Raw genomic sequence first — 21,237 nt, 5'->3', positions numbered from 1 at the left:
ATCTGGGTGTTCCGTGGTCTGGGTCTTGGGCTGTGGCTCTATCTTACCATTCTCTGGGTGTTCCGTGGTCTGGGTCTCGGGCTGTGGCTCTATCTTACCATTCTCTGGGTCTTCCTGGGTCTCGGGCTGTGGCTCTATCTTACCATTCTCTGGGTCTTCCTGGGTCTAGGGCTGTATCTTACCATTCTCTGGGTCTTCCTGGTTCTGTAGCTGTATCTTACCATTCTTTGGGTCTTCCTGGGTTTAGGGTTGAGGCTCTATCTTACCATTCTCTGGGTCTTCCTGGGTTTAGGGTTGCGGCTCTATCTTACCATTCTCTGGGTCTTCCTGGTTCTGTAGCTGTATCTTACCATTCTCTGGGTCTTCCTGGGTCTCGGGCTGTGGCTCTATCTTACCATTCTCTGGGTCTTCCTGGGTCTTGGGCTGTAGCTGTATCTCACCATTCTCTGGGTCTTCCTGGGTCTCGGCTGTGGGTGTATCTTACCATCCTCTGGGTCTTCCTGGTTCTGTAGCTGTATCTTACCATTCTCTGGGTCTTCCTGGGTTTAGGGCTGTGGCTCTATCTTACCATTCTCTGGGTCTTCCTGGGTCTCGGGCTGTGGCTCTATCTTACCATTCTCTGGGTCTTCCTGGGTCTCGGGCTGTGGCCCTATCTTACCATTCTCTGGCTGTTCCGGGGTTTGGGTCTTGGGCTCTAGCTCTATCTCACCATTCTCTGGGTGTTCCGTGGTCTGGGTCTTGGGATGTAGCTGTAGCTGTATCTCACCATTCTCTGGGTGTTCCGTGGTCTGGGTCTTGGGCTGTACCTTACCATTCTCTGGGTGTTCCGTGGTCTGGGTCTGTAGCTGTATCTCACCATTCTCTGGCTGTTCCGTGGTCTGGGTCTTGGGCTCTATCTTACCATTCTCTGGGTGTTCCGTGGTCTGGGTCTTCCTGGGTTTAGGGTTGCGGCTCTATCTTACCATTCTCTGGGTGTTCCGTGGTCTGTGGCTCTATCTTACCATTCTCTGGCTGTTCCGTGGTCTGGGTCTTGGGCTGGCACCGTATGAATAGTAGTTGAGTGTGGCATACTCCATCAACGCAGCGAACACAAACAGGAAACACACAGTGACGAAGAGGTCCATGGCCGTCACGTAGGAAACCCTGGGAAGTGACGTCCTTGCCACTGTGCTCAGAGTGGTCATGGTCAACACCGTGGTTATCCCTGGATAGGAAAGAGATGTTTCAGTTCTGTTTCTGGTTGCTGTACTGTAAATTCAACACCAACTTTCTCCACAGCCTTTCAATGCAGTTTATTTCAGTAGAGTATCTTTCAGTACACTATCTTTCAGTACACTATCTTTCAGTACACTATGTTTCAGTAATTTATCTTATCAGTACACTATCTTTCAGTACACTATCTTTCAGTACACTATGTTTCAGTACATTATCTTATCAGTACACTATCTTTCAGTACACTATCTTTCAGTACAGTATGTTTCAGTACATTATCTTATCAGTACACTATCTTTCAGTACACTATGTTTCAGTACAGTATGTTTCAGTACACTATCTGTCAGTACACTATCTTTCAGTACACTATCTTTCAGTACACTATCTTTCAGTACACTATCTTTCAGTACACTATCTGTCAGTACACTATCTGTCAGTACACTATCTGTCAGTACACTATCTGTCAGTACACTATCTGTCAGTACACTATCTGTCAGTACACTATCTGTCAGTACACTATCTGTCAGTACACTATCTGTCAGTACACTATCTTTCAGTACACTATCTGTCAGTACACTATCTGTCAGTACACTATCTTTCAGTACACTATCTGTCAGTACACTATCTTATCTGTCCAGACATATTGGATGTTTTTTCAGCTGCCGTTAAGCTAGAGCAAAAACACACTGGCTTCTACTTTCAACCCTTAGCACCAGGATCGATAATTTACCTATCTACCTCTTATATGAGCTTGCTTGCGCTGAGGTGGGAGAGGTGGCAATATCTGATGTGTGTCCCTAAAACCATGTCCCAAAGTACCAGTTGACAGCTGGTCTTAACGGTTGGTGATGGCATGGATTTTGACAGCAGAAGCACAGTCTATCCAGACACAAAGCATCCTATTTTGTTTCATTTGATTAAAAACCAAGTATATCCTCCCCTCCTCAATTAAGGTAGTTTGTTTTTTGTGATGCCCAATCCTTTCGCCAATAGTCAAAACTACCGATAATCCTATTAAAAGTGTGTCAGCAGAAAAATAGTGAGCAGACATACTCTTTTTATCTATAGGCTATTACATAATTTTATACAGCTCTGTAATTATTGTGGATTTAAAACCCCTCTACGGAACGAGAGATGACATACTTCACTTTTATTTTATTATTTATTATATTATTATATTATTTTTATTTTCCTGTAACAATTTTTAGTTTTGTCATGACTTCCACCGAAGTTGGTGCCTCTCCTTGTTCGGGCGGTGTTCGGTGGTCGACGTCACCGGCTTTCTAGCCTGTTTTTTCCGTTTGTTTTGTCTTGATTGTACACACCTGGTTCCCATTACGTTTGAATTATTTCCCTTTTTGACCCTCTGGAGCCATCATGGTTTGTGCGTGTTTATTGTTGCCAATTGTCTCGTTTATGTGATTCTGGATTTTTGTTGGAAGAATATTTTTGAGTAAAGTTACTATTATTACTCATCTGTGTCCTGCGACTGACTCCCCCTTACCCACATCACCTAGACTCTGACAAGTTTTCCTTTTTGTTTGATTATACCTCTTAAGGATCAGTCCCCTTTTTTCCCAATTTTCACTTAGCTCAGGCCCTGAAGCAAGGATATTCATATTCTTGGTACCATTTGAAAGGAAACACTTTGTAATTTGTGTAAATGTGAAAAGAATGTAGGATAATATAACACAATAGATCTGGTAAAAGATAATACAAAGACAAAACCAACCGTTCTTTTGTATTCTTCTTTGAAATGCAAGAGAATGGCCATAATGTATTATTCCAGCCCAGATTTTGGCCACTAGATGGCAGCAGTGTGTGGGCAAGGTGTTAGACTGATCCAATGAACCATTGCATTTCTACCAAAATGTGCCTAATTTGTTTATTAATAACTTTTTATGTTTAAAAGTGTGCACTCTCCTCAGACAATAGCATGGTATTATTTCACTGTAATAGTTACTGTATATTGAACTGTGCAGTTAGATTTACAAGAATTTAAGCTTTCTGACAACATCAGATATGTTTATGTCCTGGGAAATGTTCTTGTTACTTACAACCTCATGCTAATCGAATTAGCCTACATTAGGTCAACCGTCCCGTGGAAGGGACACCGATCCTGAAGAAGTAAAAAAAACAACAACCTCACCCTACTTTAATGAAAACTGGTTCAACAGCAATGTGTCTGGTGTCTTCCTTATCGTGGCTTACCATGGCTTATACAGCCCTAGAATAAGGAAGACCCAGAGAATGGTAAGATACAGCCCTAGACCCAGAGAATGGTAAGATACAGCCCTAGACCCAGAGAATGGTAAGATACAGCCCTAGACCCAGGAAGGCCCAGAGAATGTTAAGATACAGCTACAGACCCAGGAAGGCCCAGATAATGTTAAGATACAGCCCTAGACCCAGGAAGACCCAGAGAATGGTAAGATACAACTACAGGCCCAGGAAGACCCAGAGAATGGTAAGATACAGCCCTAGACCCAGGAAGGCCCAGAGAATGTTAAGATACAGCTACAGACCCAGGAAGACCCAGAGAATGGTAAGATACAGCTACAGACCCAGGAAGACCCAGAGAATGGTAAGATAAATCCCCAGACCCAGGAAGACCAGAGAATGGTAAGATACAGCTACAGACCCAGGAAGACCCAGAGAATGATAAGATGCAGCTACAGACCCAGGAAGACCCAGAGAATGGTAAGATACAGAAAGAGCTGCAAAACCTGGACCCGTACAAATCAGCTGGGCTTGACAATCTGGACTCCCTATTTCTGAAACTATCCGCCGCCATTGTCGCAACCCCTATTACCAGCCTGTTCAACCTCTCTTTCATATCGTCTGAGATCCCCAAGGATTGGAAAGCTGCCGCAGTCATCCCCCTCTTCAAAGGGGGAGACACCCTGGACCCAAACTGTTACAGACCTATATCCATCCTGCCCTGCCTATCTAAGGTCTTCGAAAGCCAAGTCAACAAACAGGTCACTGACCATATCGAATCCCACCGTACCTTCTCCGCTGTGCAATCTGGTTTCCGAGCCGGTCATGGGTGCACCTCAGCCACACTCGAGGTACTAAACGATATCATAACCGCCATCGATAAAAGACAGTACTGTGCAGCCGTCTTCATTGACCTTGCCAAGGCTTTCGACTCTGTCAATCACCATATTCTTATCGGCAGACTCAGTAGTCTCGGTTTTTCGGATGACTGCCTTGCCTGCTTCACCAATTACTTTGCAGACAGAGTTCAGTGTGTCAAATCGGAGGGCATGCTGTCCGGTCCTCTGGCAGTCTCTATGGGGGTGCCACAGGGTTAAATTCTCGGGCCGACTCTTTTCTCTGTGTATATCAATGATGTTGCTCTTGCTGCGGGCGATTCCTTGATCCACCTCTACGCAGACGACACCATTCTATATACTTTCGGCCCGTCATTGGACACTGTGCTATCTAACCTCCAAACAAGCTTCAATGCCATACAACACTCCTTCCGTGGCCTCCAACTGCTTTTAAACGCTAGTAAAACCAAATGCATGCGTTTCAACGGATCGCTGCCTGCACCCGCATGCCCGACTAGCATCACCACCCTGGATGGTTCCGACCTTGAATATGTGGACATCTATAAGTACCTAGGTGTCTGGCTAGACTGCAAACTCTCCTTCCAGACTCATATCAAACATCTCCAATCGAAAATCAAATCAAGAGTCGGCTTTCTATTCCGCAACAAAGCCTCCTTCACTCACGCCGCCAAGCTTACCCTAGTAAAACTGACTATCCTACCGATCCTCGACTTTGGCGATGTCATCTACAAAATGGCTTCCAACACTCTACTCAGCAAACTGGATGCAGTCTATCACAGTTCCATCCGTTTTGTCACTAAAGCACCTTATACCACCCACCACTGCGACCTGTATGCTCTAGTCGGCTGGCCCTCGCTACATATTCGTCGCCAGACCCACTGGCTCCAGGTCATCTACAAGTCCATGCTAGGTAAAGCTCCGCCTTATCTCAGTTCACTGGTCACGATGGCAACACCCATCCGTAGCACGCGCTCAAGCAGGTGTATCTCACTGATCATCCCTAAAGCCAACACCTCATTTGGCCGCCTTTCGTTCCAGTTCTCTGCTGCCTGTGACTGGAACAAATTGCAAAAATCGCTGAAGTTGGAGACTTTTATCTCCCTCACCAACTTCAAACATCTGCTATCTGAGCAGCTAACTGATCGCTGCAGCTGTACATAGTCTATTGGTAAATAGCCCACCCATTTTCACCTACCTCATCCCCATACTGTTTTTTCCATGTGTAACTCTGTGTTGTCTGCTCACACTGCTATGCTTTATCTTGGCCAGGTCGCAGTTGCAAATGAGAACTTGTTCTCAACTAGCCTACCTGGCTAAATAAAGGTGAAATAAAAATAAAAATAAATAAATACAGCTACAGACCCAGGAAGACCCAGAGAATGGTAAGATACAGCTACAGATCCAGGAAGACCCAGAGAATCGTGCTTCAGCAAAGGAGCCTATCCATAACAGGTTTCTAAATGGTATACTGGTGAGGCGTCTGCATTATTCTCAGTAGACATAGGCCTACCTGCAATTCATACTCCATTTGGCTTATATCCATCCCCATTTCTAAAGATCGCCTCTGGTCCTGTAACCAAAAAACATGCTCCTCCCAAACAGGCTCTTCAAATGATTCAGTCCTATAACACCATATCAACAGTAGTGCTAGGACATATCTGTCTTATTGACAACTTGCATCACACACACACACACAATACAATTCCCTGGAGGCTGGTACTTTATATTAGAGAAGTGAGGCATAAAAGGCTTATACTCGTTGAAGTCAATTACAACAATGTTGACTGTCAACACTCCAAAACAATATTGAGGAAAAATGTGTTTACCGTTGCTATCACTCGTTAATGAAGCCTATGCCATTTAATATAGTACTAATCCACAACAGACCAGGACTAGAATATGCCGTGCCACAGACAAATCGGAGTTGATGACAATGCAAAGACCATCAATCACCTTTCTCGCCACTGCCAGACATTCCGCTCATAATAACGTCTGTGAAAATAGCTTAAATATTGCTGACACAACCCCAGATCTATATAGCACTACCGCCAGCGTTAGGTTTGTTCAAATAGAGCCCATTATGTTATTGACGGGGAAAGACACCATCACTCTCTAGACACCTCTCTAGACTGTTTCTTGCATATAAAACTCTCTCTTCATCTCCCAGACCTTCCCTTCCAGACTGTTTCCTGCATATAAAACAGTCTCTTCACCTCCCAGACCTTCCTTCCCCAGACTGTTCTCCCCAGACTGTTTCCTAAAACTCTTCATCTGCCAGACCTACCCTCCCCAGACTGCTCTCATATATTCCTTCATGTATAAAAAAACTGCTAATTTACAATCTCTACCTCCCATACACTCTGTTCTCTCTTGATCTCCCCCTCTCTCTCCCCCATCTCCCTCTCTCTCCCCCCATCTCCCTCTCTCTCCCCCCATCTCCCTCTCTCTCCCCATCTCCCTCTCTCTCCCCCATCTCCCTCTCTCCCCCCATCTCCCTCTCTCTCCCCCCCGTCTCCCTCTCTCTCCCCCATCTCCCTCTCTCTCCCCCCGTCTCCCTCATCTCCCTCTCTCTCTCCCCCATCTCCCTCTCTCTCCCCCATCTCCCTCTCTCTCCCCCCCGTCTCCCTCTCTCCCCCATCTTCCTCTCTCTCCCCCATCTTCCTCTCTCTCCCCCGTCTCCCTTTCCCCCACCCCCCCCCCCCATCTCTCCCCCTCCCCCATCTCACTCTCTCCCCATCTCCCTCCCTCTCCCCATCTCCCTTATCCCCCTCTCTCTCCCCATCTCCCTCCCTCTCCCCCATCTCCCTCATCTCCCTCCCTCTCCCCGTCTCCCTCATCTCCCTCATCTCCCTCTCTCTCCCCATCTCCCTCATCTCCCTCCCACTCCCCCCTCTCCCTCTCTATATACCTCCCTCTCTCTCTGTCCCTCTCTCTGTCCCTCTCTCTCTGTCTCTCTCTCTATACCTCCCTCTCTCTATACCTCCCTCTCTCTATACCTCCATCTCTCTATACCTCCCTCTCTCTATATCTCCCTCTCTCTATACCTCCATCTCTCTATACCTCCCTCTCTCTATATCTCCCTCTCTCTATACCTCCCTCTCTCTCTGTCCCTCTCTCTCGGTCCCTCTCTCTATACCTCCATCTCTCTATACCTCCCTCTCTCTATACCTCCCTCTCTCTATACCTCCCTCTCTCTCTGTCCCTCTCTCTCTGTCCCTCTCTCTCTATACCTCCCTCTCTCTCTGTCCCTCTCTCTCTGTCCCTCTCTCTCTGTCCCTCTCTCTATACCTCCCTCTCTCTATACCTCCCTCTCTCTATACCTCCCTCTCTATATACCTCCCTCTCTATATACCTCCCTCTCGCTCTGTCCCTCTCTCTCTGTCCCTCTCTCTATACCTCCATCTCTCTATACCTCCCTCTCTCTATACCTCTCTCTCTATACCTGCCTCTCTCTCTGTCCCTCTCTATGTCCCTCTCTCTTTACCTCCCTCTCTCTATCCCTCTCTCTCTGTCCTGCTCTCTCGGTCCCTCTCTCTATACCTCCCTCTCTCTCTGACCCTCTCTCTCTCTCTCTCTGTCCCTCTCTCTCGGTCCCTCTCTCTCTCTCTCTCTCTCCCTCTCTCTCTGTCCCTCTCTCTATCTCTCTGTCCCTCTCTCTCTCACTCTCTCTCTGTCTCTCTCTCTCTCTCTCTGTTCCTCTCTCTCTCTCTCTCTCTCTCTCTCTCTCTCTCTCTCTCTGTCCCTGTCTCTCTGTCCCTCTCTCTCTGTCCCTCTCTCTCTCTCTCTGTCCCTCTCTCTCTCTCTGTCCCTCTCTCTATACCTCCCTCTCTTACTCACTCCCTCTCTACATATCTCTCCTTCTCTCTTCTCATATATCTCAATTCAAAGGGCTTTATTGGCATGGGAAACATAGGTTACATTGCCAAAGCAAGTGAAATAGATAAACAAAAGTGAAGTAAACAATAAAATAATAATAATTAACAGTAAACATTACACTCACAGAAGTTCCAAAAGAATAAAGACATGTCAAATGTCATATTATGTAAATATATAGTGTTGTAACGATGTGCAAATGGTTAAAGAACACAAGGGAAAATAAATAAACATAAATATGGGTTGTATTTACAATGGTGTTTGTTCTTCACTGGTTGCCCTTTTCTTGTGGCAACAGGTCACAAATCTTGCTGCTGTGATGGCACACTGTGGTATTTCACCCAGTAGTTATGGGAGTTTTATCAAAATCGGGTTTGTTTTAGAATTCTTTGTGGATCTGTGTAATCTGAGGGAAATATATGTCTCTGATATGGTCATACATTTGGCACGAGGTTAGGAAGTGCAGTTCAGTTTCCACCTCATTTTGTGGGCAGTGTGCACATAGCCTGTCTTCTCTTGAGAGCCAGGTCTGACTATGGCGGCATCTCTCAATAGCAAGGCTATGATCACGGAGTCTGTATATACAGTCAAAGCTGGGTCTGTAGTCAAAGCGTTCCTTAATATTGGGTCACTGTGTACTCTCTGTTTAGGGCGAAATAGCATTTTAGTTTGCTCTGTTATTTAGGAAAATTCTTTACAATGTGTCAAGTAACTATCTTTTGTTTTCTCATGGTTTGGTTGGGTCTAATTGTGCTGCTGTCCTGGGGCTCTGTGGGGTCTGTTTGTGTTTGTGAACAGAGCTCCAGGACCAGCTTGCTTAGGGGACTCTTCTCCAGGTTCATCTCTCTGTAGGTGATGGCTTTGTTATGGAAGGTTTGGGAATCACTTCCTTTTAGGTGTTTGTAGAATTTAACGTCTCTTTTCTGCATTTTTATCATTAACAGGTATTGGCCTAATTCTGCTCTGCATGCATTATTTGGTGTTTTACGTTGTAAACTGAGGATATTTTTGCAGAATTCTGCATGCAGAGTCTCAATTTGGTGTTTGTCCCATTTAGTCAATTCTTGGTTGGTGAGTGGACCCCAGACCTCACAACCATAAAGGGTATTGAGTTATACAACTGATTCAAGTATTTTTTGCCAGATCCTCATTGGTATGTTGAATTTTATGTTCGTAGTGATGGCATAGAAGGAAGGCACTTCTTGCCTTGTCTCTCAGATCGTTCACAGCTCTGTGGAAGTTACCTCTGGCGCTGATGTTTTGGCTGTGGTATTCATAGTTTTGTGTGCTCTAGGGCAACGGTGTGTAGATGGAATTTGTTTTTGTGGTCCTGGCAACTGGATAATTTTAGAAAAAACATTATTTTTGTCTTACTGAGTTTTACTGTCAGGGCCCAGGTCTGACAGAATCTGTGCCGAATATCTAGGTGCTGCTGTAGGCCCTCCTTGGTTGGTGACAGAAGCACCTGATCATCAACAAACAGTAGACATTTGACTTCAGATCCTAGTAGGGTGAGGCCGGGTGCTGCAGACTGTTCTAGTGCCCTCGCCAATTCTTTGATATACACTACCGTTCAAAAGTTTGGGGACACTTAAAAATGTTCTTGTTTTTGAAAGGAAAGCACATTTTCGGTCCACTAAAATAACATCAAATTGATCAGAAATACAGTGTAGACCTTGTTAATGTTGCCAATGACCATTGTAGTTAGAAACGGCAGATTAAAAAAAAAAAATGGAATATCTACAGAGGCCCATTTTCAGCAACCATCACTCCTGTGTTCCAATGGCATGTTGTGTTAGTTAATCCAAGTTTATCATTTTAAAAGGCTAATTGATCATTTTGCAATTATGTTAGCCCAGCTGAAAACTGTTGTTCTGATTATTAAAGAAGGAATAAAACTGGCCTTCTTTAGGCTTTAGAGTGTCACATCAACACAGCTCAGTAACAAACAGACAGCAAAGACAAACAGACAGCAAGGACAAACAGACAGCAAGGACAAACAGACAGCTCAGTAACAAACAGACAGCAAGGACAAACAGACAGCAAGGACAAACAGACAGCAAGGACAAACAGACAGCTCAGTAACAAACAGACAGCAAGGATAAACAGACAGCTCAGTAACAAACAGACAGCAAGGACAAACAGACAGCAAGGAGAAACAGACAGCTCAGTAACAAACAGACAGCAAGGACATACAGACAGCAAGGACAAACAGACAGCTCAGTAACAAACAGACAGCAAGGACAAACAGACAGCAAGGACAAACAGACAGCATGGACAAACAGACAGCTCAGTAACAAACAGACAGAAAGGACAAACAAACAGACAGCAAGGACAAACAGACAGCAAGGACAAACAGACAGCTCAGTAATAAACAGACAGCAAGGACAAACAGACAGCTCAGTAACAAACAGACAGCAAGGACAAACAGACAGCAAGGACAAACAGACAGCAAGGACAAACAGACAGCTCAGTAACAAACAGACAGCAAGGACAAACAGACAGCTCAGTAACAAACAGACAGCAAGGACAAACAGACAGCAAGGACAAACAGACAGCAAGGACAAACAGACAGCTCAGTAACAAACAGACAGAAAGGACAAACAGACAGCAAGGACAAACAGACAGCAAGGACAAACAGACAGCTCAGTAACAAACAGACAGCAAGGACAAACAGACAGCTCAGTAACAAACAGACAGCAAGGACAAACAGACAGCAAGGACAAACAGACAGCAAGGACAAACAGACAGCAGGACAAACAGACAGCTCAGTAACAAACAGACAGAAAGGACAAACAGACAGCAAGGACAAACAGACAGCTCAGGACAAAGGACAAACAGACAGCAAACAGGACAAACAGACAGCAAGGACAAACAGACAGCTCAGTAACAAACAGACAGCAAGGACAAACAAACAGACAGCTCAGTAACAAACAGACAGCAAGGACAAACAGACAGCAAGGACAAACAGACAGCAAGGACAAACAGACAGCAAGGACAAACAGACAGCTCAGTAACAAACAGACAGCAAGGACAAACAGACAGCAAGGACAAACAGACAGCTCAGTAACAAACAGACAGCAAGGACAAACAGACAGCAAGGACAAACAGACAGCTCAGTAACAAACAGACAGCAAGGACAAACAGACAGCAAGGACAAACAGACAGCAAGGACAAACAGACAGCTCAGTAACAAACAGACAGCAAGGACAAACAGACCAGAAGAAAATCAGAAGAAGTTATAAACATAAACACCTAATGCAGTGGTCGGAGCAACACCAATATTGATGAGATTTTGCACGCTATTCTGTTATTTCATATCCCAACAATTTATCATATCAGTAAGCAAACAATTTAATTTAATACAAAAATAGCTTGATGTAATAACAATATGTGGTCGTTTTCCCTTTGCATTGTTGTTTAGCTACATTTTTGTAGAGTAAAGCAGCTTCCTAATGCAGCTGTTCAAGCCTTTCGCTCAGTGCTTTCTGTGGTGGGGGGGCAGACAGAGAAATTAGAGCGAGGGTGTCATTGATCTTCTCTGATTGTGCGGGATTGGCTCAGGGTGCTGTCATTCATGGGGACGCTATGTCACAGCAGTACCTGCTGAGAGAGCTAGCCAGCAAAAGCCAATCTTTAGTGCTCCATTGATTTACAGTAGAAGCGCCCTCTCCCAAGAAGGCTAATTGACCATTGGCCACAGATAAATCAACATCTTATGCCCAGTAACTGTCATAGGACTGATGTGATAGCAAGGTACCACGCACTGTTACCACTTCGTCAAGCTAGGTAGCTTAGCTAGCTGAAACATGTCGACTATCTTAGCTATCCCCTAGCAAATCATTTTCAAACTTAGGAAATGTGGTAAATGTTAAGATAACCCTCCTTGGTGTTCATTAGCCACCTAAACTTTAAAACATGTCCATCCATTAAAATAAAGCAAGCAAGAAAAGAAGATTAAAGTCAAGTGGATCATGGAGCAGTAGCTAACAGTAGCTAGCATTTGTTTTGAGGTAGACTAGCTAAATTGGTATATTGTAATTATTTTGCCACTATGGCCTATTTATTGCCTTTACCTCCCTTATCTTACCTCATTTGCACACGCAGGTATATAGACTTTTTCTACTGTATTATCGACTGTATGTTTTGTTTTATTCCATGTGTAACTCTGTGTTGTTTTTGTCGAACTGCTTTGCTTTTTCTTGGCCAGGTCGCAGTTGTAAATGAGAACTTGTTCTCAACTGGCCTACCTGGTTAAATAAAGGTGTTCTCAACTGGCCTACCTGGTTAAATAAAGGTGTTCTCAACTGGCCTACCTGGTTAAATAAAGGTGTTCTCAACTGGCCTACCTGGTTAAATAAAGGTGTTCTCAACTGGCCTACCTGGTTAAATAAAGTTGTTCTCAACTGGCCTACCTGGTTAAATAAAGGTGTTCTCAACTGGCCTACCTGGTTAAATAAAGGTGTTCTCAACTGGCCTACCTGGTTAAATAAAGGTGTTCTCAACTGGCCTACCTGGTTAAATAAAGGTGTTCTCAACTGGCCTACCTGGTTAAATAAAGGTGTTCTCAACTGGCCTACCTGGTTAAATAAAGGTGTTCTCAACTGGCCTACCTGGTTAAATAAAGGTGTTCTCAACTGGCCTACCTGGTTAAATAAAGGTGTTCTCAACTGGCCTACCTGGTTAAATAAAGGTGTTCTCAACTAGCCTACCTGGTTAAATAAAGGTGTTCTCAACTGGCCTACCTGGTTAAATAAAGGTGAAATATAAATATTTTAAAATAACCTGTAGACTACATGTGTTATTGTTGACTGTAATACCCTTGGAAGCACGTGTAGAGGAAGTGTTAGGTATAACTACACCATCATTTGCAAATAAATTCATTAAAAATCCTACAATGTGATTTTCTGGATTTTTTTTCTCATTTTGTCTGTCATAGTTGAAGTGTACCTATGATGAAAATTACAGGCCTCACTCATCTTTTTAAGTGGGAGAACTTGCACAATTGGTTGCTGACTAAATACGTTTTTGCCCCACTGTATATCTGATGGAACTGGAGCTATGCAATAGATGAAGCCAGGGAATAATTAGCATTATATATTTTGCTTATTGTTAACTGGGCCCGTTTGTAACAGGCAGGCAGACACACTCAGTGTCGCAACATGGAAGATCGATTACTAGCTCGTTTACTTTATAAAAATACGTTAGACTACCGTCGTCTACCTACAGTAGCTAATCTACTCTGTAAATCTATTTATATGTAACTTTTATTTAACCTTTATTTATGTAGACCTGTCAGTTAAGAACTAATTCTTATTTACAATCACGGCCTACACCGTCCAAACCCAGACAAAGCTGGGACAATATGAGACTCCCAATCACAGCCTACACCGTCCAAACCCGGACAACGCTGGGACAATATGGGACTCCCAATCACGGCCTACACCGGCCAAACCCGGACAATATGAGACTCCCAATCATGGCCTACACTGGCCAAACCCGGACAACGCTGGGACAATATGAGACTCCCAATCACGGCCTACACCGTCCAAACCCAGACAATATGAGACTCCCAATCACGGCCTACACCGGCCAAACCCAGACAACGCTGGGACAATCTCACGCCGCCCTATGGGACTCCCAATCACGGCCGATTGGGAGTCCCATTCAAATGTCTGAATTCGAACCAGGGTGTCTGTAGTGACGTCCCAAGCATTGAGATGCAGTGCCTTAGACTGCTGCGCCACTCAGGAGTAAGTATGCTCCACTACCGTGGTCTTCCTAGCTAGCCTACTCTATAAAGTATGCTCCACTACTGTGGTCTTCTGTGCAATAAGAGTTTAAGATATGTGAAGTAGCCATAAACTGATCATAACCCAAATTTTAGAATGTTTGTGTGTGTGACTCAAAACTTGATGAGTTAACATTGTATTTAAGGCCAGTACTGTGCTGGGTTTGATGCGTAGGAGCTTTGTTGAGCGACTTTGCCCTACCAATATTTTCATGTTCTGGGGTCAAAGTTCCTTACTAAATGGAACAATCAAAGCATAAACAGCTTTCTCAAGTATTTCACTGACTTCCAAGCATATCTGAATTCACTGAATCATGATATAAAGATTATAAAGGTAAATCCTAGATGTGTAATCCTTTCAGGAAAAAAATACAACAATTACTGAAATGCCAAAGAATTAAATCCTTCAGTATTTCACAGTTGTACATGTACTAGTTATTTTTTAAGGGCAACACTACTTCAGTAAAGCCTGCAGGCATCATAATGCATTGTAAGACCTAGAGACTCATGCCACTCCTTAAATGTTTGTCATGACAAGGAGTGGCATGGTGGCGTAAACAGACTGGTACCCAGGCTAAGGACCTAGAAGTATAACCTAGTAAAAGCAGGTAAAACCGCTCGGTGAGGTTCGCCTACCTAGAGCTGTTCTGGCTGGTGTGGCATCTTTCTTGATCCAGAAGGAGACCCAGGAGAGCACCACGGTGAGGATACATGGGATGTAGGTCTGGATGGTGAAGTAGCCCATCCTTCTGCTCAGGTCAAAGAACACTGTCATCACTATGTAATCACCTGGGGAGAAGAGGAGAACATGGACTGAATGGCTAGGCCCCTATTACCCGGAGAGATGAAAGGAGGACAACATGGACTGAATGGCATGAACCCTATTACCCGGAGAGATGAAAGGAGGACAACATGGACTGAATGGCTTGGACCCTATCACCTGGGGAGAGGAGAGGAGAAGAACATGGACTGAATGGCTTGGACCTCATCACCTGGAGAGAGGAGAGGAACATGGACTGAATGGCTTGGACCTCATCACCGGGGGAGAGAAGTCGACAAAATGGATTGGATGGCTTGGACCCTATTACCTGGGGAGAGCAGAGGAAGACAACATGGACAGCATGGCTTGAACCCTATTACCTGGGAATATGGAAAGGTGTAAAACCGACTGCATGGCTTGGACCTTATCACCTGGGGAGAGGAGAGGTGTAAAACCGACTGCATGGCTTGGACCTTATCACCTGGGGAGAGGAGAGGTGTAAAACCGACTGCATGGCTTGGACCTCATCACCTGGGGAGAGGAGAGGTGTAAAACCGACTGCATGGCTTGAACCCTATTACCTGGGGAGAGGAGAGGTGTAAAACCGACTGCATGGCTTGGACCCTATTACCTGGGGAGAGGAGAGGTGTAAAACCGACTGCATGGCTTGGACCTTATCACCTGGGGAGAGGAGAGGTGTAAAACCGACTGCATGGCTTGGACCTCATCACCTGTCCAGTGAGAGAACCAGCATTGACTAGAACAGGCCACAGCAGTAGAAACAGCATGGACTAGAAAGTCCACAGGAGTAGATCTAACATGGACTGAAACCATGACAGTAGTAGAACCAACATGGACTGAAACCATGACAGGAGTAGATCTAACATGGACTGAAACCATGACAGTAGTAGATCTAACATGGACTGAAACCATGGCAGTAGTAGATCTAACATGGACTGAAACCATGACAGTAGTAGATCTAACATGGACTGAAACCATGACAGTAGTAGATCTAACATGGACTGAAACCATGACAGTAGTAGATCTAACATGGACTGAAACCATGACAGGAGTAGATCTAACATGGACTGAAACCATGACAGGAGTAGATCTAACATGGACTGAAACCATGACAGTAGTAGATCTAACATGGACTGAAACCATGACAGTAGTAGATCCAACATGGACTGAAACCATGACAGTAGTAGATCTAACATGGACTGAAACCATGACAGTAGTAGATCTAACATGGACTGAAACCATGACAGTAGTAGATCTAACATGGACTGAAACCATGACAGTAGTAGATCTAACATGGACTGAAACCATGACAGTAGTAGATCTAACATGGACTGAAACCATGACAGTAGTAGATCTAACATGGACTGAAACCATGACAGTAGTAGATCTAACATGGACTGAAACCATGACAGTAGTAGATCTAACATGGACTGAAACCATGACAGTATTAGAACCAACATGGACTGAAACCATGACAGTAGTAGATCTAACATGGACTGAAACCATGACAGTATTAGAACCAACATGGACTGAAACCATGGCAGTAGTAGATCTAACATGGACTGAAAACATGACAGTAGTAGATCCAACATGGACTGAAACCATGACAGGAGTAGATCTAACATGGACTGAAACCATAACAGTAGTAGATCTAACATGGACTGAAACCATGACAGGAGTAGATCTAACATGGACTGAAACCATGACAGGAGTAGATCTAACATGGACTGAAACCATGACAGTAGTAGATCTAACATGGACTGAAACCATGACAGTAGTAGATCTAACATGGACTGAAACCATGACAGTAGTAGATCTAACATGTACTGAAACCATGATAGTAGTAGATCTAACATGGACTGAAACCATGACAGTATTAGAACCAACATGGACTGAAACCATGGCAGTAGTAGATCTAACATGGACTGAAAACATGACAGTAGTAGATCCAACATGGACTGAAACCATGACAGGAGTAGATCTAACATGGACTGAAACCATGACAGTAGTAGATCTAACATGGACTGAAACCATGACAGGAGTAGATCTAACATGGACTGAAACCATGACAGGAGTAGATCTAACATGGACTGAAACCATGACAGTAGTAGATCTAACATGGACTGAAACCATGACAGTCGTAGATCTAACATGGACTGAAACCATGACAGTAGTAGATCTAACATGGACTGAAACCATGACAGTAGAAGATCTAACATGTACTGAAACCATGACAGTAGTAGATCTAACATGGACTGAAACCACGACAGTATTAGAACCAACATGGACTGAAACCACGACAGTAGTAGATCTAACATGGACTGAAACCATGACAGGAGTAGATCTAACATGGACTGAAACCATGACAGTAGTAGATCTAACATGGACTGAAACCATGACAGTAGTAGATCTAACATGGACTGAAACCATGACAGTAGTAGATCTAACATGGACTGAAACCATGACAGTAGTAGATCTAACATGGACTGAAACCATGACAGTAGTAGATCTAACATGGACTGAAACCATGACAGTAGTAGATCTAACATGGACTGAAACCATGACAGCAGTAGATCTAACATGGACTGAAACCATGACAGCAGTAGAACCAACATGGACTGAAACCATGACAGTATTAGAACCAACATGGACTGAAACCATGACAGTATTAGAACCAACATGGACTGAAACCATGACAGTAGTAGACCTAACATGGACTGAAAACATGACAGTAGTAGATCCAACATGGACTGAAACCATGACAGTATTAGAACCAACATGGACTGAAACCATGACAGTAGTAGATCCAACATGGACTGAAACCATGACTGTAGTAGATCTAACATGGACTGAAACCATGACAGCAGTAGAACCAACATGGACTGAAACCATGACAGTAGTAGAACCAACATGGACTGAAACCATGACAGTATTAGAACCAATATGGACTGGAACCATGACAGTAGTAGAACCAACATGGACTGAAATCATGACAGTAGTAGATCTAACATGGACTGAAACCATGACAGTAGTAGAACCAACATGGACTGAAACCATGACAGTAGTAGAACCAACATGGACTGAAACCATGACAGTAGTAGATCTAACATGGACTGAAACCATGACAGTAGTAGATCCAACATGGACTGAAACCATGACAGTAGTAGATCTAACATGGACTGAAACCATGACAGTAGTAGATCTAACATGGACTGAAACCATGGCAGTAGTAGATCCAACATGGACTGAAACCATGACAGTAGTAGATCTAACATGGACTGAAACCATGACAGTAGTAGATCTAACATGGACTGAAACCATGACAGTAGTAGATCTAACATGGACTGAAACCATGACAGTAGTAGATCTAACATGGACTGAAACCATGACAGTAGTAGATCCAACATGGACTGAAACCATGACAGTAGTAGAACCAACATGGACTGAAACCATGACAGTAGTAGATCCAACATGGAATGAAACCATGACTGTAGTAGATCTAACATGGACTGAAACCATGACAGCAGTAGAACCAACATGGACTGAAACCATGACAGTATTAGAACCAACATGGACTGAAACCATGACAGTATTAGAACCAATATGGACTGAAACCATGACAGTAGTAGAACCAACATGGACTGAAATCATGACAGTAGTAGATCTAACATGGACTGAAACCATGACAGTAGTAGAACCAACATGGACTGAAACCATGACAGTAGTAGAACCAACATGGACTGAAACCATGACAGTAGTAGAACCAACATGGACTGAAACCATGACAGTAGTAGAACCAACATGGACTGAAACCATGACAGTAGTAGAACCAACATGGACTGAAACCATGACAGTAGTAGATCTAACATGGACTGAAACCATGACAGTAGTAGATCCAACATGGACTGAAACCATGACAGTAGTAGATCTAACATGGACTGAAACCATGACAGTAGTAGATCTAACATGGACTGAAACCATGGCAGTAGTAGATCCAACATGGACTGAAACCATGACAGTAGTAGATCTAACATGGACTGAAACCATGACAGTAGTAGATCTAACATGGACTGAAACCATGACAGTAGTAGATCTAACATGGACTGAAACCATGACAGTAGTAGATCTAACATGGACTGAAACCATGACAGTAGTAGATCCAACATGGACTGAAACCATGACAGTAGTAGAACCAACATGGACTGAAACCATGACAGTAGTAGATCTAACATGGACTGAAACCATGACAGTAGTAGAATAAACAAATATATTCAAAGATCCAATGCAGCCATTTTGTTTCTCAATATCAAATAATTTCCATGTAACAAAAGTTACTTTATTGTTTTAAATTTAAATTGTAAAATGGCATTTTTTGCATCTTAGCAAAGAACAATTTCTCTAGCAAGAATATGGGAGTGGTATTGAAATTTACGCAATTATTAACCAGATGAAAATGGAGGGGGGTCATGCTTTTTCAATTTCACTCAGGGGAGGGTTTTGTATGTTTTTATCTCTCTCTCTCGCTGAGCATTTCGCTTTTGCCTTTCCATTGAGTGTTTGATCAGTCACTCTCTGTGCTTGGTGTATCCAGAATGTGGGCGTGGAGAGTGTCTGGCGAATAACGTAGCGCTTGTAGTGATGATGTAGGGAGCTAACGTGCAACAGAAATGCTGTGTTCAAAGCAACTGGGAACTGGGAAATCTCTGACTTCAGACTTCAGTGCGTTCAAGACAACTAAGAACTCGGGGGAAACGATTTGAACTAGTTTTTGTTATTTATTGAGTTCCCTTTTGTCTTGAAAGCACAAAACAAACTGTGGTTGCACAATTATGCAAGGACCAGAGCTCCAGTCTCTGTCTGCTGAAGAGTCTATAAAAGTTCAATGGAATTTTGGAGTCAAAAAGAGATTGTTCCTCAATGCGGAGAAAAGTAAAATGGATTAAATCGGGTGTTGGAGAAGTTGCTACCGAATGGGGAGGACAACAGTCTGTGGATTTGGGGAGTTTCTCCCATTCTTCTCTGCAGATCCTCTCAAGCTCTGTCAGGTTTGATGGGGAGCATTGCTGCACAGCTATTTTCAGGTCTCTCCAGAGATGTTCGATCAAGTTTAAGTCCGGGCTCTGGCTGGGCCTCTTACTCTTACGAATTACTAAGGGTAAACTCTGCAAGAGATGTCAGTTTAGAGGGATAGAGAGATAGTGACCAGCAAGAGACAGGGTATCAGTTAACATCTTTATTCATGACTCACATTCATTAAAATGCATTCTTACCAAATATAACACTAACGGTAGACAACCTTACCTGCTGTTGTCTTGACTATGTGTGAGGTGTTGCGTAGTCCCATGAAGTCAAACTGATAGAGTCTCCAGGACCTCTGGTCGGATGTCTCCACAGAGTTCTTCCTCCACTTGTAAATCATCTCATCTCTCGGGTAGCCATCTGGAATTACACAAAGCAGGTTAATGAGGTGTGACTACCCATCTGGAATTAGACAGAGCAGGTTAATGAGGTGTGAATACCCATCTGGAATGACACAGAGCAGGTTAATGAGGTGTGACTACCCGTCTGGAATTAGACAGAGCGGGTTAATGAGGTGTGACCACCCATCTGGAATTACACAAAGCAGGCTAATGAGGTGTGACTACCCATCTGGAATTAGACAGAGCAGGTTAATGAGGTGTGACTACCCATCTGGAATGACACAGAGCAGGATAATGAGGTGTGACCACCAATCTGGAATGACACAGAGCAGGTTAATGAGGTGTGACTACCCATATGGAATGACACAGAGCAGGATAATGAGGTGTGACTACACATCTGGAATGACACAGAGCAGGTTAATGAGGTGTGACTACCCATCTGGAATGACACAGAGCAGGATAATGAGGTGTGACTGCCCATCTGGAATGACACAGAGCAGATTAATGAGATGTGAATACCATTCTGGAATTACACAAAGCAGTTTAATGAGGTGTGACTACCCATCTGGAATTACACAGTATTGTGACCTCTTTATTCTATCTCTTTTTCTGTCTCAATCATCTGGAATTCTCCATCTCCCCAGTCTCTCCCCCTGAGATTTGAATACCTCCTCCTCTGGAATTACTCCATCTCCCCCTCTCTTGTCTTCCCCCTGAGGTGTGACTACCTCCTCTGGAATTACCATCTCCCCTCTTGTCTCTCTCCTTTCTTCTACCTCCTCCTCTTTCTTTCTCCACCTCCCCCTCTCTTGTCTTCCCCTCTCCTTTCTCCATCTCCCCCTCTCTTGTCTCTCCTCCTCTCTCTTTCTCTTTCTCTCCTCCTCTCTCTCTTTCTCCATCTCCCCCTCTCTTGTCTCTCCTCCTCTCTCTTTCTCTACCTCCTCCTCCTCTCTTTCTCCACCTCCCCTCTCTTGTCTCTCCCCCTCTCTCTTTCTCCATCTCCCCCTCTCTTGTCTCTCCCTCTCTCTCTTTCTCCACCTCCCCCTCTCTTGTCTCTCCCCCTCTCTCTTTCTCCACCTCCCC

General features: G+C 44.0%; 1 protein-coding gene across 1 annotated transcript in view; it reads right to left on the bottom strand.

Moving 5' to 3' along the window:
• Positions 1 to 21,237, bottom strand: part of LOC112251675 (gamma-aminobutyric acid receptor subunit gamma-3) — a 332,193-nt gene that overhangs the window by 17,014 nt on the left and 293,942 nt on the right. The window contains exons 6-8 of the mRNA XM_042322670.1: positions 20,036 to 20,173; positions 14,590 to 14,742; positions 1,002 to 1,204 (exon numbers count right to left, since the gene is read on the bottom strand). Coding sequence (XP_042178604.1) covers positions 1,002 to 1,204; positions 14,590 to 14,742; positions 20,036 to 20,173 — 494 coding nt within the window. The remainder of the gene's footprint in view (positions 1 to 1,001; positions 1,205 to 14,589; positions 14,743 to 20,035; positions 20,174 to 21,237) is intronic.

This window comes from Oncorhynchus tshawytscha, linkage group LG05, assembly GCF_018296145.1.
Source record: "Oncorhynchus tshawytscha isolate Ot180627B linkage group LG05, Otsh_v2.0, whole genome shotgun sequence".
NCBI lineage: Eukaryota > Metazoa > Chordata > Actinopteri > Salmoniformes > Salmonidae > Oncorhynchus > Oncorhynchus tshawytscha.
The sequence above is the reverse complement of the archived record's forward strand: the minus strand, read 5'-3'. Positions and strand labels throughout refer to the sequence as shown.